We start from the raw sequence: 22,768 nt of genomic DNA on the forward strand, positions 1-22,768 counted from the left end.
ACCTGCTAGCAAATCAAGGAAACTGAAATCGCGCAACCCACCCCTGCAAAACACACGTCCAAAATGGACAAAACATGCAGAGGAAAACAAAAAAAACATTCGCCCACCGCCGCATGACGTTCTAAAAGGGGCGGAATGAGAAAAAATCTACGGAACGCCCACGAATCTGCTCAGAGAATAACGGACAGATCTCTCTTCCAATGGCTAGCCTCCATTTATGGAGCTAGCTAATGGAAGAGACAGGCGGGACAAAGCCCCGTACTGCTAAACAAAATATTTCGCCTGCGCGAACACTGCTGCGCAGTGGACGCCAGGCAAAACTTAAAAAGAAGTGGGGGGGACTAACCTTGTTATGCAGTATGCAAGTGACATCACGGCACGCAACATCACAGCTTGCGACATCACGGCGCATGGCATCACAGGAATTGACATCATAGAAAGTGGCATCACAAGCCACGACTTTACAAGAAGTGGCATCACAAGAAGTTACATCAGATCTAAAGCTGTCACGTTTATGTTTAGCAGGTCTATCATGTGTACGTTTTAGCGCATTGGAGAATAATAGCACAGTGAGCTATGGAAGATGATATGTGACTTCTACACCTTGCAATCCTCCAGTTTTATGTAACATCCTGTACATTCATTTACAAACATATAATTTATTGTACATGTAATATGCACGTGTCTATGTAAAGCGCTCAGACACCCTGCATTGGGATGAGTAGGGCTAAACAAGAAAAAATAGTGGTACCTAAATTATTTTAATGCCTCCTCAGGTGTAGTAAGCTCTATATAAATAGAATTTGCTTTGTGTAAATACTGGGAAAGAACAACAAATCTGGCATTCTTACAGTGCAAGCATATCTCCTAAACAGGGACTGAACAAAGGCAAAGCTGCTTTTAAGTATGTGTGAAGTGCTAACAAGGTGTGAGCCTTTATTTCCCCTTCGCTTCATTTGCATCAGGTGTGAGGCTCCTGACTGCTCCCAGCCAAGAGACTTGGACAACGGGAAGCCAAATGACACCTCAAATTCGGCCTTTGTTATGGGCCCAGCAGGAGTCTTAAATAAGAAAGCCCCGTCTGCATGTTGTTGCGGATCGATAACAGACAACAACGTGGAGGAGCTGCTGAAAGTGTCCCGGTGTTTGGAAATTACACCGGGACAAGTTCAGCACATTACTCAGAGGGGCCCAAATTCTTGGCTGGGCGGACGGCATTCACCCTGTGACAATAGTAGGTGGACGTGGTCCACCCGCGTGTACCGACTAGTGCCCCGATTGGAGTGCCTACTTTTGCCTGACCCTCACGCAGAGCGAGGGACACAAGTTTAAACAATAAAACGTGCCTAAAAAGAATTATCAGATAGCAACTGAGGCAGAAATTGAAGCAGAGGTTGAGACCTGCCGCCCTAATCAAGAAACAAGAAAAAGCCCCTGGACTCCAATTGTGAAATACGTTTGAGACAATAGTTTAATATATGGGACACCTGCGAGGTGATAGAAGGGGGTCATGAACTCCAGCACCAATGTATTTGAACAGATATATATCTGTGTGGTTTTGTTAGCTCCAAAAGAGGAATAGAAAAAGTAATCACATAGTAGTCGCTCTAGCTAGGTCAAATTGTTTTATCAACTTAATGGCTTTAAAGGCGGGTGAAGACACGGTCCAATAAATAGCCTGCAAAGTGGGTTGAACCACTACTTTCTAAATTGAGATTAAAGCTTCCAGATTTGGTATAAACAGTAAAGTGAACTTTATCGGATGTTCAAACCAAAGTTTCAGATATCCTAAAAGGACTATGTTGCTTTTCCCTAAAGTGCAACAACTGATATCTTATAACTGGGAGAGTTCAGTAGCAGCGATAGTAGGGTGTCAATAAATTAGAATAAAAAAATAAAATGATAGCTGAAAAGTTACTGACTTTACAGAAGAATGAAATGCAGTTGCAGGCAGTGCCCAAAAACAGGAATATCCCGGAGTTGAGTTAGGGACTGTTCATACAGAATTAAGTTCTGTACAGTCCAGTGCGGTTATCATATCTGGTAGCCCAGAATTTTGTAGTGGCTAGTGAATGCCATGTGCCTTGCCTAACACCACAAAATTAATTACTGGCCGGGGACTTATTTTTCAGTGCAAACGTGAAACAGTGAGCCACTTCACAGCACTGAAATAGAGTTTGACGTCTGAGTACCACTATACATTAACTACAGGCTTAATCTCATACCTTATAGAGCGGACCTATTCCTCTTCTTATCTTTCCTATTTTATGTCTTCACTTCAAGTAAGTACAATTATAAAACGTAATGTTCCTGTCTCAAACTTCCAGGGCTTTCTTGCCAACCCCAGACGTTTATATTATAGTTTTCGGTAATAATATAAAAACGCATTCAAAACACAGAGGTATTGATTTTTAAATTTTGGATTAGTTCTAGTAGCTTTCATTTCCTGTCCAACAAATGGGATTTGCGAGACCACCGTTCCCCAAGCACTCCCATGACAACGTGAAGAACTGAACGCAGAAATACCATAAACTAGACATAATCTACTAATGCCAATAATTTGAAAAATATAAGAATTTGACACTTACCACAAGTTTATTTGTTACTTTGGCAGACACAAATCCAAAAGCAAGTATATAAAGGCAAGGATGCTTTTCAAAAAGTTGAACTGCCGATTTCTTGTAAATCATCGCTGCTAATACGATAACCGATCCTATATGGAGCATGGGCGAGAGGACGCTAGTACCCTAGAAAGAGAAACTGCTGTTAAATATATGGCAACAATTAATGTCATATTAATTTCATTCAGTAGTGCTCACTAAACAATAAACCTTATCGGGTGGGGTGGGGGCGTAGGGCATTACAAAACGAAATGGATATTTCATTTCAACAATACAATGTGCAAATTAAATCTCCCCTTCATTATCCTTCAAGGATAGGCAGCCCTAAACAGGTCAGTGTGTTCTCAAAACTTCTCGAAATGGCTGAAGCTCCATGTGGATTTTCCACACAACCGCAATATCTTACAAATTAAATAGTTTTTAGAAACCGAATATCAACGTTTATTCTTCAGATCTGGACAGGGATTGTAAATTGACCCTTGTAGTTCCAACTTTTCTAATTTGTTTTTTTTAAATTTCCCTTTGCTATTTTTATGAGAAGCTTTAGTTTCCACAACTAGTGCCCTTTCATTGCTACAACTGTATGAACATAAAAGACTATACAATTCTGCAAAAGAAAAAAACAGGAAGAAGTTTTGCTGCATAACGGAGCAATTTTTTGTTTTTCAAACACATGCAAAAGTAAAACAAAAATGGAAAGGACTCCATGTTACCATGTTGTGCATTTCCAGAGTCTGACAATAATAGTTTACACATTTCCTCGAGGTTGAACATTCTACATGCGGTAAGACTGTCATAAAGTGACTAAGAACTAGAGATAGTATCCTTTTAGCTGATGAAAAATAATCCCCACCTATGTGCCCCAAAGAAGGCATACACCAAGAGATCGTCTCCATTAGCCACCAAGAACACATTTATTGTCACTTGTTTTCGATTATGAACTGTCTGCTGAATCCTTTCCTATTTTACAATTTCTAACTTTGCTGCAGATGATTTTACTATTAATAAACACCTAACATAAAGTAGATATATCCATCTCACCCTGCAACTACTACTTTTACTTCATCCTCCTCCATTCCTTCGCATCCTTTTACCCCTCCTTCCACTTCGTGTAATGCTGCATGTCTACATCTCCTTCCACCATCCACTTCTTTCATTCTTAGGGCAAGTCTTGACAGCGCATGTGCTGCTCTGCGAGGCATGCTTTGTTTCGGTATGTGGGCTTTAATTCCGACCCTGGCTGGCGATTCGTTCAAAGGTGTCTCGGTCGTAAAAGCTTGCTTCTGTTTGGTTTATGGCCTATATTTGTCCCACATTTTCAGGTTTCGCTCCTTCTCTCAATAAATGACCTGTTACGTGTATTCTCTCTTTAAAGCCTTTTTAGGGATCGCCTAGGCAGCGAGGGCCTTTAGCCACCGGTCTGCTCCTTTCCCCCAACCTCGTGCTTGTGCTGGCATCCACCTTGCGGGAGCGAGCAGCAACACGCGTACTAATTGCAAACATATGGTTCTCGCGCCGCAGCTGCTTGCTCCCGCAAGGCGGAGGCCAGCACAAGTGCTTCAAATTCCAGCAAGCAGAGAGCACACCTCCCCCACTTGGGATCAGGTTGCAGTTCCCTTAATCTTCCCAGTGCCATCCACCCTCTATGTAATCGCGCGCTCTAGTTGTAATCCCATCCTGCCCACGTGACCTATCGCACGTCCTGTTCCTCCGACTCGAGCACCGTGCACACTGCCGGACTGATGCCGGCGCCTGTGATTTGCTCCACCCTCTGAAACTTACTCTGAATAAGTAGCCCCTTAGTTAGAGATCTTGTGCCTTATTGTCCCCACATGCTACCGCAGTGCGCAGCCCTTCACTAACTGCCGCCTGCTCCCACCGGCACTTTAACTTGCACTTGCACTTGCCAACTCAGGCTCTTTCTAGCAATTCTCCCGCGGCCTGCATGTCAGTGCCCATTCACATCCCTGACCGCTCGGCCCCACGCCATTGCTTTCAGGGGACTCCGCTGTCATCCACTGGCTCCTTCCGGTCGAGCGTGAACCCACCCCCACAAGCACTTCCCAACCACGCTCCTTCATCCTGCGCCTCATCGTCTCCCTTTCCCTGGCCACGTGGACGCCCCTTACAATTCCATGCACAGCTCATAGCCCCAGTACTTCACATCGGGTGCCACCGGTTCACTGGTCATTCTAGCTTTCTCCACATCACCCTCCTTGCCCAGGCTCTCCTCTCTTGTCATACCCTTTAGCCTGCATCGCCCACCTTCCTCACATCCGATACATTGCCCTGGCCCCCTCCATGGATCAAACAACCGTGGACATCGTGAGCCCTCACTTTTCCCTTGCACCGCATTCCCTGCGCCTTGCCCATCGCTGATTTTCACAGTACGCAGTCCTTTCGCTCCTTATATAGACAGCTATCGGAGCTCCTGCAACTGATTCACTCTTAGCTCCGTCCCCAGCTATTTCATCTGTAAGGTACCTCCTGTAGTCCAATACTATATAATTATTAAAAGAGGTCTGCGCGCATTCATCTGGAGACGGGTGCGTGAACTCCCCACCAACCACAACACACACTCGGTAACACACATACTACATACGACCACAAAATGCACAACACACATACTACATACGACCACAAAATGCACAACTCACAAAACAGCGCCACACATGCATGAAACACCACACTACAGGCATAGGGCTGTAAAGCACGGTCATCTCACACACACACAAAATGCTACTCACAAACCTTACACTTACATGAAACACAACACAGTCATGGGGCTACAAAGCACAGTCATCTCACACACACAAAAAGCTACTCACAAACCATCTCTACCACACAACACGCACAAGAAGACAACACCACTTCTTAGGCACATGACACTGACACAGCTGAGTATTACTATAGAAAACCTATATAGAGCTGGAGACCTGGTAGAAGATGGGTGTCCAGAACAAAGAACAGCCAATTTTTCACTATAGTCCAGTGCTTTGTACCCCTTTCTGCATAAGAGGGCAGTTTTCTTTTCTGTGGGGTGTGCGGACATGTTTAACTGTGGATTTTTATTGTCCTGTGTGAACCAGAGTGCTTGAAAAGAGCTGTTGTGCGAGCTTGCTCCTTCACTGCCTGTTTCACCCTCGCTCTCCCTTGTCAACTTGTTTATCTCTGCCAACTTTTCCTTTTCCTTGCCCCCCCCCCAATCTTAAGCACTCCTTTCCTGCCACCTCTTGTGTGCCTTTACTGGTCTCCCCGCCCCCCCTTTCAGTGCGTTTTCCTGACCCCTTCTTCTGCACGCCTTCCTGGTCTCCCCTCTCCACCACGCACGCCTTTCTCCCTCTTCAACATTAAGTTTCAATCTGACACTCATAAGTAGCCTCGATATAGCACTCTGGCCCAGTCCAGTGTCTGTATTCATTTTATTTTTTAATACTTTTAAGGTGAGTTGTTGCTTTTGTGTCGTTGCTGGTGGCCTGGGGAGGTTGTCTATTTTGCATTTGCAAACTTCAATCTAACAAGTGTCAAAAATCTGATTTAGTTTTTTTATTGTGTACTTTATAAAATACATCCATCCTGCTATTATAATTTTTCAAGTAATGTCCATTTATTTGTTTCACAATGTCCTTCTACTTTGCATCATGCACTTTTATCCCAGTACTGACATATGAACGATCTGTCCCAGAGCAACTCTAGTCTGACATGCATTTTGCAGTGTTTCCCAGTTCAGAGGCAATAACAGGTTTCTCACAACGTAACTTATAGTGAACTGAACCATGCACCAATAGCTCACGTAAGACACCTCTATCCTAATTTGCATCTTGCACTAGTGTAATGAGACATCTGCGGTGCCCTAGAGCACCTTAATCCTCACTTGCATTATGAACTGGTATGTCAGTGCTGAGCCAACAATAGAGGCTAATAAAGGTAAGCCTTTCTCTGGTTATCTTTGGGGTGGATGATGAATTTGTAGCATCAGAGCTTTGTTTTATGCAGTACTACTGGCCAGAAGGGAAGTTTGCCGTAAAAAAAAAATTATATATATATATATATATATATATATATATATATATATATATATATAATGGATCTTTCAGGGAAAAAGTAAAAAAAAAAAGCTTTCTGGAAATCATTAACTGCTTGGTTAGAGAGCATAGAAGGTGTACAAATTAATTGTTGTTCAATTGCTGATATAAGTATACATTTATATCCAATGATTACACTGGCTAACACTCCTGGACTGCTTCATGGCCCTTACGAATTTCGGAAAATTAGGCAGTATCAGTGTTATACCGCATATGAGAGACAGCCGCAGAAAGGTTGGTGCCTATTGGAGTATACCTGTTAGCGGTTGGTACCCCTCACAATAATAAGGGCAGAAAATATTGACATCTCTCTCTTTTTCTGAGTTGAATGAGGACAAAAAAACAATAGAGGCTCCTCAGTACAACTGTCCCGATTTATAACTCAATCCTCGCCTGCCTCGTGCACTACCAAAAGGAAGGCCTGCCCACTGTATTAACAAGCATTGGCATAGCCAATAGGTCTTGCCTTTGGAAATTTCTAAGTATTTAGTTATACAGTACAGTATCCTTGGTGCAACAATATCAACTGATGCATGGCTAAACACGTATAAGGTCCCAAAGGCGAGCCATATTGGCTATGCAAATGGTTGTTACCTTTGTGTTTGCACACTATTTTATTTTTATGCAGGCTGCAGCATTTTTTAAAGAATGTTCCTTTTTGGTCTCTTTAGTTACATAACCCTATGCTAGATGTGTGCAGTGTATTGTAGGTTAATGATACTGTTTTGACTAACGCTGTATAGCGTGCACTTCTTGTAGATAAAATCCTGTTTTTCCGTTTTATTCAAAACTAAATTCAAGCGCTAATTCAAAGCCTATTAGCTGAAGACAAACATTGGTTACTTCCTCACATTTTGTAAACGTGACCACGGTTTTCTTTATTTTTATTTTCGTTGCAGACTCCATTTTCGTTCTCGTAATGTTCTGTTATTTTGGGGTTTGTTTGACGTGTATGCAATACACTTATTCCAGAAGCAAAATTTTACTTTGATTAGGGGCGGGGTGAATCTATATTTTTTACTTTGTTTGTGCACTTTTATTTATGTGCAGGCTTGATGAATTTTGCACAGGACTCAAAATGAGCTCCTTTCAATATTCCTTCTATAAAATGTCACAAATACTGGTATTTGCACCTAGCGGGGTAGGTAATGGTCCCCTAAGTGGAATCAGGACATTCTAAGTCACTCGAGGCAGTGCGGCTAGCTGATCCGAGACAGAATCCAAAGGCAGAAAAACTAGAAAAGAGCAAGTTATCAGGTGATAAATAAGTTCAAAGGTACCAAACTGGGGAAGTTTTGATGACTAGATTGAAGAATAAAATACCAAGATTTAAGAAATTATGTTTCAGGTATGCATGTAAAAAGAAAACTGTACCGTAATAATGAAAGATCAGTTATTTGAAAACTCGAAAACATAAAATTCTTCCGAGAATTTCCGAGGGTAATGGTAAGAGTGAAATAGGGCATTGGGTAGAATAAGCAAACAATGATGGGTTCAAAAAGGAAGACAATTACCCAATGGTAAAGATGCACTGAATAACCGAGTTCAGTAGAAGCAGATATTTAGAATCAGCAGGGAAGCAACAGTTAAAAAATCTTCGGTTTCAGGTGTCGGAGACTGAAGGAAGAAGCACACTTTTTGTGGCGGTGATCCCGCCATGACTAGTGGTCAAAAAAAGTGAAGGGGACCTTCACGGCCCCTAGGTGTCACTGCGCATGGGGGAGCATGCTGGTGTGGTCCCCCTTCGGCATGCACCCCAGTTCCTGCATGGCACAGACTGCAAAGTCCATGGCGTGCAGGAACTAGCTTTGGCGCTCTCTCGGTGCTGCCGCAGGACCGGTGCATCCACCACCAGGTCAGGAAATGACTTGTAATCGGACAGGAGGGGGTGGTCGAGTTGGGCATCTTGGAGCGGGTCTCTGGAGTAGCGGCCGCTCCAAGAATGCCAAACTCCTAATCGAGCCCAAAGTGATTTGCCTGTTCCAAAGTCGGCAGCTCTGGGCGTAATGCCACATTTTCATTATTTTGATATTAAAAAAATACCTGGTTATATCTGCTCTGTTCAAATTCTTGCCAGCGTAGCAATTACCTTTAACAGTGTTCAATTAGCATGTTATGTAGATAAACAATTATCAATATCTTGTTCTATAATTGCACTCTACATCTGTGTCCCCCACTTTGATAAAAGTAATACATGTAAGTGATAAACGGATATTTAAGCATTACTCCTTCCCTTCCCACCTTTGCCTGCTAGGAAACCATGGTAAGAAGTACACTCTGGCCTTTTTCTTTAACCAAACGTGTTCATCTCAAGCAAGAACATGTCAGAAAAGCAGGGGGTATGTGCAGTTTTCCTCCAAGTAAGGACACATAGGTTTTCATAAAGACTTTTGAGTCAATAGCGGGACGAAACACTGGTTTTGTCTCCCTTCTACCTGGATGGCAGTAAGGGGGACCCCTTCCTGGAGCCACTGCGTTGCTTTGCAGTGTTTATTTTCACAGAAACAATAGTGGTACTTATCACATCACTGATATGAAATAAAAATGATGTAAAACTGGCATACCCAACGTGCACTTCAAGAGCGCATGTTCTGAATAAGCAAAATGCTACTTACCAGTATGCATCTGTTCTTGGCATAGAGAGCTGCAGAGTTGCACACTGTGCATAGATCGCCACCTAGTGTTGGGCCCGGATGTTTGCAGTTTGTTGTTGTCCTGAAAAGTTCTTTGGAAGTCACGAGATAAATGACTCCTCCTTTGGACCACATTGCGCATGGGCATCGGCTCCATCCTCAGATTGTTTTTCGAAATTAGGGAAATGATGGAGCTTTGCAAGAAAGAGGAAGGATGCCCATGCAATTTGTATCTAATTAAGATAATTCTGGAACAGACAAGGGTAGCCGGGGAGGCAGGTGGGCGTGTGCAACTCTGCAGCTCTACATGCCAAAAACAGATGCATACTGGTAAGTAGCATTTTCCGTTCGAGGCATATTAGCTGTAGATTGCACACTGTGCATAGATTGTGTAGCAGTACCCACTCTTAGCGGCGACCACCCCCATCTGTTGCAGTAGTTTGGAATAATGTTTTGAGAACAGTCTGGCCCACTGTAGCTTGTTGTTTGGTTTGCACATTTACACAATAGTATTTTGTGAATGTGTGCGGTGTAGACCACGTAGCTGCTCTGCAGATGTCATCTAGGGGAATGTTCCCTAAAAATGCCATTGAAGCACCTATCTTTCTTGTAGAGTGGGCTTTAGGAGGAACAGATAACGTACATTTAGCTTTGTGGTAACAAATCTGTATGCATTTGACAATCCATCTAGCTATCCTAGATTTTGAAATGGGATTACCCTTGTGTGTGGTGGTGAGAAAGACACAAAAAGTTGATTTGTCTTACAAAAGGGTTGTTTCCTCTCGATGTAGTATAGCAATGCTCTTTTGACATCTAAGGTGTGAAGAGCTCTTTCTGCTACTGTCTGTGGATGCGAGAAGAAAACTGGCAGTTCCACAGATTGATTGAGATGGAAGAGAGAAATGACTTTGGGCAGAAATTTTGGATTAGTACGTAGAACTACCTTATTATGATGCATTTGCAAGAAGGGTTCTTGAATGATTAGTGCTTGTAGTTCACTAACTCTCCGCAGATAAGTAAGAGCTACTAGGAACGCAACTTTCCACATAAAGAATTGTAGTTCACATTTGTGTAAGGGTTCGAAGGGAGGTCCCATTAACCGTGTGAGAACAACGTTTAAATTCCATACAGGTGAAGGTGGTACTCTGGGAGGAATTATTCTTTTAAGGCCTTCCATAAAGGCTTTAATGGCAGGCACTCTGAACAGAAATAGATGTCTGTTTTGCAGATATTCTGCTATTGCAGCAAGATGTAGCCTAATAGACGTGTAGGCTAAGTTACATCTTTGGAGATGCAGTAAGTATCCTATGATGTGTTGAATAGACACGTCTAAAGGATTAATATTGTTGTGACAATATATTACAAAGCGTTTCCACTTGGCTGCATAACATGCCCTAGTGGTTGGACATCTAGCTTCTTTTATGACATTCATGGAGTCTGGAGGAAGGTTCAGATATCCAAATTCTAGGATTTCAGGAGCCAGATCGCAAGGTTGAGCTGAGCTAGCTCCTGGTGCCTGATCTCTCCACGGTTCGGTGTGGAGACAGATGCAATTTTTGGTGCTGTACTACAGATAGTTGTAGCAGTGTGGTGTACCACAGCTGTCTGGCCCACGTTGGAGCAACTAGGATGAGGGTCAGAGAATGCTGCTGTAGTTTGCGTACTACTAGTGGCACGAGTGGTAGAGGTGGAAAAGATTACGCAAATCTGATTGACCAGTTCAGCCATATCGCATTGCCTTTGGACAGTGGGTGTGGATATCTGTCGGCGAAGCTTGGGCATTTGGCGTTTTTGTGGTTGGCAAATAGGTCTATGTGAGGTTGTCCCCACATCTGAAAGAATGGTTGAAGAACTTGCATATGAAGTTCCAACTCGTGGGTCTGTTGTGTTTGACGACTTATGTAAATGTTGTTTTTGTACTTGTAAAGCGCACAGCTACCCGCAGTGGGTTTCCCGGCGCTTGTACAAATACCGCAAGGGAACCCTTCCTGGCTTTCCCTGTGAAGTGTCCACTTCTTAGCACCCCCATGGTGCAGACCAGGCATCCTTCGCATTGTGGGGGCCGTTGTGGAGACTAAGCAAGCTATTGCCCAGAGTTGCAGCGTGGGATCCATGATCAGAATAGGCACTGAGGCGAGAATATCCGGTCAGGGGAATTAATGAGCCTGAGACCCGCCGGGGCAGGAATTGAACCCTGGTCCCTGGCCAGAGCTCTGCATCGAGGTCTGCCTGCTCTAACCATTGAGCCACACTTCTCCACTTAACAGATCCGCTATGGTATTTTGTACTCCCGGAACATGCTGGGCTAGAAGGAATATGTTTTGAGCTATAGCCCACTACCATAAGTCCTGGGCTAGTTGAGAGAGTTGCAGGGAGTGAGTGCCTCCCTACTTCTGTATGTAATACATGGCTGTCATGTCTGTGCGGACTAACACAGCTTTTCTTGATACTTGCTTATGGAAAGCTTTTAGTGCTAGGAATATTGCTAGTAACTCCAGATGATTGATGTGGAGTAACTTTTGTTGTGGTGTCCACCTGCCTTGCATGGTGTGTTGCAGTAGGTAGGTCCCCCCTGCCGGAGAGCGATGCGTCGGCAGTCGAGATTATCTGAGGAACTGGCTCTAGGAACGGTCGTCCCTTGGAAAGGTTTTTGATGTTCCACCACTGCAGAGAGCGAGGAGTCAGACCGTCTACCAACACTAGGTCTGTTAATTGACCTTGAGCCTGGTTCCATTGACGTGATAAGCACTCTTGTAGAGGACACATTTGAAGTCTTGCATGGGCCACTATGAAAATGCAAGAGGCCATCATCCCTGTGAGTTGCATGAGCACTCGTGCTGGAAGGGAGTGTTGTGGCTGAAACTTTGTCACAAATCTGAGATAATTCCTGTGAGCCTTTTGAATGGGAATGTGGAAGTATGCGTCCTTGAGATCTAGAGTAGCAAGGAAGTCGTTTTGTAACAGGAGCGGAAGGACTTGTTGGTGTGACCATGTGAAAATGGTCCGACTGTATGTATATGTTTGGTGGTCTGAGGTCCAGAATAGGCCTTAGAGAGCCGTCCTTCTTTGGAATTAGAAAATAGAGAGTAAACCCCCTTGTTTTGTTGGTGCAGAGGAACTGGTTCTATTGCACTTTTTCTTAGTAGCTATGCTACTTTTTGCTTTTAACAGTAATAGATGTTCTTGTGACATTGGACGCTGTTTGGCTGGTATGTTTGGGGGGGGTAAATGTTAGTTCTAGACAGTAACCTGACTGATTAATTTGTCGCACCCACCTGTCTGATGTGATGTTGGTCCAGGCAGGAAGGAATTGTTGCAGTCTTCCCCCACAGTGGAATGTTGGGGAAAAGGGGAGGAAAGTCATTGGGTAGGGGTGGAGGCAGAGCAGGAGTTGTTGGTTTTGCCTCTGCCTTTGTTGTTGTTCCCCCTGTAACCCCCTCTCTGGTAGCCCTTGGTGAATGTGGATTGGCTAAGTCAAGTCAAGTCAAGTCATAAAATTTATATAGCGCACTACATACCCAGAGGGTTTCAAGGCGCTTAGGGAGGGGAGGAGGATTATTTGTCAAATATCCACGTTTTAAGTTGCTTTCTGAACGCTAGGTGATTCTGGGTGAGGCGAAGGTAAGCGGGGAGTGAGTTCCATGTTTTGGCAGCCAGGTATGAGAAGGATCTGCCTCCCATGGTGGTTTTGTTGATGCGAGGGACAGTGGCGAATGCTTGGCTGGAGGAGCGAAGTTGGCGGGAGGGGGTGTAGAAGGAGAGTCGAGAGTTGAGGCAATCTGGTCCGATGTCGTAGAGTGATTTGTGTGCGTGGGTGAGCAGTCGGAAAGTAATCCTCTTATTGACGGGTAGCCAGTGGAGGTCTTTAAGGTGGCCAGAGATGTGTTCGTTGCGTGGGATGTCTAATATGAGCCTGGCTGAGGAGTTTTGGATTCGTTGTAGTTTCTTCTGGAGTTTAGCGGTGGTACCTGCGTAGAGGGTGTTTCCGTAGTCCAGTCGGCTCGTGACTAGAGCGTGGGTGACTGTTTTCCTTGTTTCGGAGGGGATCCAGCGAAATGTTTTTCGGAGCATGCGAAGGATGTTAAAGCAGGAAGAGGATACGGCGCTGACTTGTCTGTTCATTGAGAGTGAAGAATCTAGGATGACGCCAAGGTTCCGTGCGTGGTCTGTCGGGATGGGTGCGTTTCCGAGGGCTTCCGGACACCAGGAGTCGTCCCATGCAGAGGGGGATTTACCTAAGATGAGGACTTCTGTTTTGTCTGAGTTCAGTTTCAGACGGCTTTGTTTCATCCATTCGGCGACTTCTTTCATTCCTTCGTGTAGGTTAGTTTTGGCGGTGCTGGGGTCCTTGGTGAGAGAAAGGATCAGTTGAGTGTCATCCGCGTAAGAGATGATGTTGAGGTTGTGTTGGCGGGCGATGGTCGCGAGGGGGCTCATGTATACGTTGAAGAGGGTGGGGCTGAGTGAGGATCCTTGGGGTACGCCGCAGATGATTTCAGAGGCCTCGGACTTGAATGGTGGGAGGCGGACTCTCTGGGTTCTTCCGGAGAGGAACAAGGTGATCCATTCCAGTGCCTTTCCTTGGATTCCGATGTTTCTGAGGCGCTGTAAAAGGGTGCTGTGGCAGACTGTGTCGAAGGCTGCAGAGAGGTCGAGGAGGATGAGGGCGACTGTGTCTCCATTGTCCAGTAGAGTTCGAATGTCGTCTGTTGCTGCGATGAGGGCGGTCTCAGTGCTGTGTTTTGCTCGGAAGCCAGATTGTGAGGAGTCGAGGGATTTGTTGGCTTTGAGGAAGGCGGCGAGCTGGTTGTTGACAGCTTTCTCGATGACTTTGGCCGGGAATGGAAGAAGCGAGATGGGGCGGTAGTTTTTGAGTTCGGTGGGGTCTGCTGTTGGTTTTTTCAGAAGGGCGGTGAGTTCAGCGTGTTTCCAGTCTTCTGGGAAGGTAGCGGAGGTGAAGGAGCAGTTGATGACGTCTCGGAGGTGCGGAGCTATGACGGAGTCTGCTTTGTTGAAGATGTGGTGAGGGCATGGGTCTGTGGGGGATCCAGAGTGGATGGAGTTCATCAGGCGGATGGTGTCCTCAGTGGAGATTGGGTTCCAGGCGTTAAGGGTGTTAACGGGGGGAAGATAGTCAACTGATGGTAGGGTGGGTTGGCTTCCGGGTTGGTTGTCAAAGCTGTTGTGGATGTCAGCAATCTTGTTGTGGAAAAAAGAGGCTAGGGAGTCGCAGAGGGTTTGAGAGGGGGTGATGTCGTTGGAGTTGGCCGAGGGGTTGGAAAATTCCTTGACGATGTTGAAAAGTTCCTTGCTGTTGTGGGCGTTGTTGTCGAGTCGATCCTTGAATGCTGTTTTCTTGGCTTTTCGGATCAGTTGGTGGTGAGTACGGATGGCGTTTTTGAAGGCGTCCTTGTTGCTGGTGGATGGGACTTTTTTCCAGGCCTTTTCAAGGGAGCGGCATAGTTTCTTGGATTTCTTGAGGTCTTCGTTGAACCATGAGGCCTTCTTGATGCCAAGTTTTTGTTGGCGTTTTTTCAGTGGTGCTAAGGTGTCGGCGGTGTTGGATAACCAAAGGGTGAGGTTGGAGGCGGCTTCGTTGGCATTAGAAGAGAGGGCTGGGGAGGTTCGAAGGAGCGATGTGGAGATCTGCTCCGTGGTGATTTTGTAAGAAGTGGAGGGACTGAAGTGTAGCCTCTTGTGTTGCCTCTGTATGATGAGCAACGAAAAGAATGTCTGGGAGCTTGCTGCTGCAAGGATCCCATAGATTTTGCTGTATGAGTGTTTTTTGCATTTCTTCTAAAGACAAGTCAACATTTGGGCCAAATAAATGTGTCTCATCAAATGGCTGATTAAGGATGGAGTTTTGTACCTCAGGTTTAAAACCTGAAATAACTAGCCAGGCATGTCTACGTAGAAGGGTGCTGGTATTGATTGCCCTTGAGGCGGTATCTCCAGCATCTAGGGCCCAACAAATGGAAGTATTAGTAATATTTTTACCTTCCTGTATAAGTTTATTGGCCCTATTCTTGTATTTGTCTGGTAGATGCTGCATTATGGACTCTAGTTCATCATAATGTGCCTTGTCATATCTTGCCAGCAACGTTTGGGTGTTGGCAATGCGCCAGATGTTAGCTGCTTGTGACGCTGTTCGTTTGCCGGAAGCGTCAAGGAGCTTAGATTCTTTGTCTGGTGGTGAGGCCTCACCTGATGTCTGAGAATTAGCACGTTTACGTGCATCAGACACTACTAAAGAATTTTATGGTGCTGGACCTTTAATGTAAACTGGATCTGCAGGGGCAGCTTTATATTTTTTCTCAATGCGAGGGTTGAGGACCCTAGCCCTGACAGGATCCTTAAAAACCTCTGTTGCGTGCTTGATGACACCTTTAAGCATTGGCAAAATGGCAGTAGACCTTTGCGTGTTATCAAAAGTGTCTAATAGGAAATCTTCCTCCACCGTATCAGTGTGTAAGTCCACCCCGTGATACTGGGCAGCTCTTTGGACTAGTAGGTTAAAACCTATAGTGTTCTCTGGTGGGGAAGGTCTGGAAGGGCATTCGTCGTCTTGTGGGACGAAAGGCACATCAGGGGTGTTGTAAACATCCCAGGGGTAGGTGCAGAGGGGGACTATTGGTCCCTGCTGTGCACCCCCACCTGTGTCATCAGAGTCTGTCTACATCTTCATCTGGAATAGTGGATGGTGTAGGTGAATGATGTGGTGGAGGAGGTGTAGGAGGGGGAACAGTATGGGGAGGTGGTGGAGAAGGGACCCTTAATGGAGAGGTTATAACGTCTCTCTTCTTTGGAGGAGGAGGTGCTGGCGCCTCAAGTGGTCCCTTCTTGGATTTTAGAGTCAATTGACCAGTCTTAGGATCCTTTACAAGGGGTTTCTAATTAGGATCTGGTGTGACTAGTTCTTCTGAGTAGGGCAGATCCTTCGGCATCGAAGTTTTCAGCTCCGTAGGTTTTTTCGGCACAGAGTCGGTAGCGGTCTTGGGTCTTTTGGTTAAGAAGTGTGCCCTTTTGAAATGTCTTTTACCGGAACGTGTTTTTTCGGTTCCAGGTGTTTTTCCGGCTCCAAAGCGCGTGAATCTGGAGCTTTAGGTGGTTTTTTACTCAGCTCTGAGTGCAGTTTGGGCATCGATGAGCCGCTGCCAGTCTTCGTCACAGTGTGCTTAGGTGTCGGAGCAACGGTCGGCGTGGTTGAGGAAGATGGCTTCTTTTTCGGTGTCTGAATAGGATCGGCACCAGGAGTAGGCTGGCTCGAGCCCGAGCCGCCTGAATGCTTAGTAGGCTTCTTTGCTGGGTCCGAAGGCGGGGCGTGGAAAGCAGTCTCTCGGTGTGCACCCGGGCCCGAAAGTGAGGGTGTGACCGAAGCATTTTTTAGGGTATCGAGGAAGGGTTGGGGTTGACGGTCTTACTTACGACCCGTTGAGCTGGAGTGACTTCCTCGACGTCGGACTCTTCGGCATCTGAGGAGCTGGTACTCTCTTCGGCGTGCTGGTGTTCTGGCACATCGACGCCCTCTTCAAAGATGTTGTCCGGGATCAAAGCAGACGAGTGAGCCATAGTTGTTCAAGCTCGTCTGTCCGAATAGTCTTCTTGGAGCGGAATGAGGCACAAGCGGAACAGTCATTGGACTTGTGCTCCGGTGAGAGGTAAAGGTTGCACAACTCATGTAGGTCGGAGTGGGGAAACTTCGACCCACATCGAGGACACTTGTTGAACAGCGTCCTTTCCATGAGCCAGAAAGTAAGGCTTAGGTAGGCCCGAAGGCCTTAGTCGACGACCGGAATCGAAGACTTCGAAGTGGTGAAGAATCGCTTCGATGTGGATCGCAATCAAAACAATACCGTCGCACTGGGTGAGGATTGCGCGCCGAAGAAAATTCGGTTCCAAACCGGAGCGCAGGAAACACATCCGAGCCCGATGGCAGAAAAAAACCAATCTGAGGATGGAGCCGATGCCCATGCGCAATGTGGTCCAAAGGAGGAGTGACCTATCTCGTGACTTACAAAGAATTTTTCAGGACAACAGCAAACATCCGGGCCCAACACTAGGTGGCGATCTATGAACAGTGTGCAATCTGCAGCTCATATGCCTCAAACAAAGGTTTATGTTACTCAACTAAATGACTCATCAACCTAGAAAGGATGAGAAGACTCGTGGGAATTCTGACCTAAAACTTGCTAAGTTTGACTAATATTTTATTTGCGACAATACTCTGGTTTAAAAAAAAGACGGAATTCTAATTCAAGATAAACGACGATCAACAAAAGAGCGATTTCAATCCCAGATGCACCTTGTTTCATAGAATGTTAAGATGTGCAATAATTCTACACTACTTGGCACTTAAAATTCATAGTTTAATCTCATCCCCCGCAGATAAAATTACATTTGATTAATTAACTTGTTTCATAAAGTTTACTAATACTAAACCAGCTTTGGCAACAATAGGTCTCGGCAATACCAGTGCTACTGACTGTCAATTTAAACATCTTTCAGCCATGTTGTATAGCTGTGTCATAGTGCTTTTTTCTCTGACTTTCAGCCGTGCTAAACAGCAGCCATGCCGCTATACAACATAGGTAAAAGTCATTGCCCTTGCATTTCAAAGAACTGCTGGCCATGAAAGTGGAAATGGATGTGGATGATAGCATCTACCATAGCCCCGGAAGGCAGAATGGGGTTGGTGAGGAGTCATGGAGAGGTCCAAGGACCTGTCATTGGCCCAACTGTCTAAAATGTTCTCCACAGCTGAAGCTTGTCGCCGAAGAGCCAGGTGCCATTGATGTGCATGTTCATATGGGATGCCTAGTAATTCCATAAAAAGCCAGTAGACCGCGGTCAGGCGTAGTCTCTCAGTGCCAATGATGATGCAATTTGCTTAGCGAGTCAGTCGTATCTAGTCTGCAGTGAATGGTGAACTTTGCTGCTTCTCTACCATCTGGCGATACAAAAGGGGATGATGGACGGAGCGTTTGAGCAAATCAAAAACTCGCCCCCAGTCAACTGATCTGGGTTTAATCCATCACCGTTCTTTAGCTCACTCAGCCACCCCAGTGTGTGTGTGTGTGTGTATATATATATATATATATATATATATATATATACACACACACACACACGCGCGCACACATACACATACATATATACATACACACACACACACACAAAAACTTGCTATCCTTGCATTCCAGATTGCCATTAAAAATAAATGGGGAAGGTGCAAGGAAAGATTATACATGAAGATTGTATACTTGGGACTTTGGGCTCCAAGTAAATTATAACTGGGACTTTGAGTCCTTAAAGACCCACATCACCACAATGAAAACCCTTCTATTCAAATACTCAAGTCTGTGTTTTACCTTTCTAAAAATTAACTACTTTGCACAGATTCAGGCGGAAAGTACTGTCATCATTGTTATATGGAGGCGGGATTACGAAAGTGCTAACAACTTTCTTTTGTCCATTAACACTAATCAGGAGAATTTGAAATTTACTTCTAATATTAGTAACACGGAAGCTGAATTCCTTGATGTGAAAGTGTTTGTCAATGATGGTCGTTTAGCCACTATACTTCACAAAAAGAGCACTGCCGGCAACAACATTCTGCACGCCAGCAGTGCCCATCCACGACATATAATAGATAACATTCCTTTTGGGGAGCTGCTCAGATTAAAGAGAATCTGCAGTACTGATCGTGACTTGGCTATCTGTACTAATGAAGCCTTGGATAGATTTAGACATAGGGGCTATAAAGAATCCATCTTGAAAACAGCCATTCAAAAACGAATGCCAGAACTCGTGAGTCATTGTTAACTTCCACTCACAACAGTTCTTCAGTAGCGGAAAGCAGCACGGAGGAACAAGCCCCTAGACTGATTACCAGCTACAGCAAACAGGCCATACAGATTAAATCGATCATGAAACAGAGATGGCCTGTTTTGAAAACTGATCTTGTTCTGGCACCCAGGCTTCCGATAGTCCCATCGTCACTTATCGGAGGGGACCCTCCCTTAAAACTCAAATCAGTCATGAATTCCCTGAGCTTGAGAAAAAGGAAGATTGGTTGAAATCCCAGCCGGGATTCAAACGTTGCTCTACTTGCAGAGCTTGTAAATTGGGAAAAACACCTCTCAGTATTCAACTCCATTCAGTCCAGTTATGACAAACATCAAGGGCTCATATAACTGTAAGACTGATTTTGCTGTCTACATCCTGACATGCACCTGTGGTCTTAGATATGTGGGCAGCACAAAGCTACAGGTGCATGCCAGGATTCTCCAGCATTTACGTGCCATCGTTAATAATGATGGCACATATCCAGTGGCCAGGCATTTTAAAGATATCCATAACAACAACTTACAATGCCTGGAATACTATGTCATCGCCTCGGTCCCAAAACCACGGAGAGGTGGTGACAGAGAAAAATGCTTAGGAGATTAGAATCGCAGTTTATTTTGGAACTAGAGAGCAGATTTCCAAATTATTGAATACCACAGAAGATTTACATGTATTTTTATAACCATGATATTCTTCCATGTTTCTCATCTTAGTTGCAATATTCCTTCCTGGTCTGCCTCTCTAACCCATGAAATGTTATGAATTTTGCCTTAACTTCACACTTTGATGTATTTTTATACATATGGTTTTTCTCTTTTCCTTTGGGAATAGGTTTTATATTATTTTCCCCACCTTCATTGGACATAGACACTATGACATTATAATTGGTTGTGTTTTCCTCAAACTTACAATACCACTCATTGTGTGGGTTTCTAGGATTACATTTATCTTGAGGTTTGAGTTCCTTTGATTTATACACTCAATCAGTGCTGTGAATATGTTGGTAGCCATCATTGCATTAATGCAGAAATATTTTTAACTACTGTCATGAATTTTGTACGGATGTTATTACTGCTTGATTTTATCATCTTAATCCATATTGAATTATCAACAACATTTTATCACGAAATTGATAATATATCTATGCAACTTTGCACAAATCCTCTTGCGTTTTTTGCACAGTATATATTTGCATTTTATTTGCTTAATTTGCACTATTATGTACAAAGTGAATGTTGCACATGTTTGAGCTGTGTTTTCATGAACAGTAGTTTGATCGGCTTGAGCATTTATGCCTGTATAACCACATATTTTCATTTGTACTCAATAGCACTTTATGAATACTTTACAGTCCACTAACATTGGATTGTAAATTAGACTCAATCACAACTTTTAAATATGATATCTGCACCTATTCCATTCCACACATCCATGAGGTTTTCGATTGTCTTTGGTTGTTTGGAAAACAGACTACATAGGTCTTCAGTTTGTAGTGTGTCTTTGCTTTCTATTTCATCACATGGTGCAGCTACTGTGAAAAAAATGCAATTAGAAAAAAATCATGTAAAAAACATATAAAGGGTGTTTGGTCATTTACTTGACTATCTGTGAGCAAGGGCGGCCGCCCGAAACGCGTCAGATTTGGTAACTCTCTTTTAATAAATTTTTGCCTACAATACGTTTGGACTTGCGTGGTCTTTCCGGTCCCTGCTTGCTGGGTGGCGGCGTTGTGGAAGACTGCAGTTGCTGTATATATTTACACACACATATATACATACACACACACACACACACACACAAAAACTTGCTATCCTGGCATTCCAGATTGCCATTAAAAACGCATGGGGAAGGTGCAAGGAAAGATTATACATGAAGATTGGATACTTGGGACCTTGGGCTCCAAATAAATTATAACTGGGACTTTGAGTCCTTAAAGACCCACATCACCACAATGAAAAGCCTTCTATTCAAATACTCAAGTCTGTGTTTTACCTTTCTAAAAATTAACATTGCACAGATTCAGGCGGAAAGTACTGTCATCATTCAAGAGTAAAGAATAATTGTGGATCTCGAAGCATGTGTTGTTAGAGGCCAGTCAACCTGGCCATTTTGTGACAGAATTCTTCAATCACTGTCATTTACTGTGCAGGAGTAGATCTAACAGTGTATGCCACTGAATGAGGTCTCCTAGCTTTTATCTGAAAAATAATTAAACAACAGGGGGTTGATGGACAGAGTTTCTGAATTAAGCAGAATACTCTCACCCAGTCAAGAGATCAGGGCTTAATCCAACACCGTTTTTTTTAGCTCACTGCACCATCCCAGCTCAGAACCTGGCTATATGCAAATTAGTCTGTCCCTGGCCCAGTGCATCATGGGAACAGGGCAAACCAAACTACCAAGCCAATTCTTTTACTGGGAAGGAAACAAGCTACCGGGGACCAGTTTCTGGCATTTCAGCCGTCTTCGGCCCGGCTTGCTTATTTTGTCCACCATAAGCGTGGAAGGGTATACTCAGACGTGAGTCCCTTGCTCATTGCACCATCAGGATTCAAGCAAGCTGGGCCGAAGACGGCTGAAATGCCAGAAACCGGTCCCCAGTAGCTTGTTTCCTTCCCAGTGAAAGAATTGGCTTGGTAGTTTGGTTTGCCCTGTTCCCATGATACACTGGGCCAGGGACAGACTAATTTGCATATAGCCAGGTTCTGAGCTGGGATGGTGCAGTGAGCTAAAAAACGGTGTTGGATTAAGCCCTGATCTCTTGACTGGGTGAGAGTATTCTGCTTAATTCAGAAACTCTGTCCATCACCACCCCCTGTTGTTTATCTGAAAAATGGCTCTACACCCATCACCAATAAGAAACTATCTTAACAGATTACCTGCATCCAGATATTGTTGCCTGTTTTGCTTACTGAGATATTATACATGGGATTCTGCAAAACCTGAATAAAAATGTGCCTCTAATTTCCTTACATGCGACTTGTGACACACCCAGTTGCCTATTAAATATGTGCTAAAGTGCCCCTTGCCTTATATTATCCTTATTGCAAGTCACCAAGGAGTTGCATGACCATACAGAGGACTGGGCTGAAGGTTCAGTTCCTTTTTAAATTTAGCGAACGTCTCAATTCCTGCTGCTAGAGTCAACACTAGACTTAGCAGCAGAGGAGAAAGGCAGGTTATGGAGCATAATTAAAAAAGCTGTTTAAAGAACGAAAATGTAACATGTTTTTTCTTTGTCTACTCGGTTTTTCTCAAAAAACAAACTGTGGGAAGGGGTCAGAGGGGAACCTTTTAAAGACCTGCTTGCATCCTATCCCCCAATTACCCAAGAACAAAACACAAAGGATGCCAAGGGTCTCAAAACCACTATCTAAACACTCAGTAAGTAGTGTAAAGAGATATATATATATATATATATGTTATGAGAAGAGAGATATATATAAACCCATCAGCCCACCCATTGGCGGAGTCTCGTCATCTGGGTTGTTTTGTATAGATTGGTACCATCCACAGAGTCCCACTATGTAGTATTGTGGGTTACTGGTATGGAGTCAACCAGAGAGAGAGAAAAGATGTCACA

General features: G+C 44.3%; 1 protein-coding gene across 2 annotated transcripts in view; it reads right to left on the bottom strand.

Annotated features, from left to right (window-relative positions):
* CEPT1 (choline/ethanolamine phosphotransferase 1) overlaps window positions 1-22,768 on the bottom strand; it is a 365,449-nt gene that overhangs the window by 75,430 nt on the left and 267,251 nt on the right. For both annotated transcript variants that reach the window (XM_086923091.1, XM_086923089.1), the window contains exon 7: window positions 2,589-2,747. In XM_086923091.1, the coding sequence (XP_086779217.1) occupies window positions 2,589-2,747 (159 nt within the window). The remainder of the gene's footprint in view (window positions 1-2,588; window positions 2,748-22,768) is intronic.

Source organism: Lissotriton vulgaris, chromosome 5 (assembly GCF_964263255.1).
Source record: "Lissotriton vulgaris chromosome 5, aLisVul1.2, whole genome shotgun sequence".
Lineage (NCBI taxonomy): Eukaryota > Metazoa > Chordata > Amphibia > Caudata > Salamandridae > Lissotriton > Lissotriton vulgaris.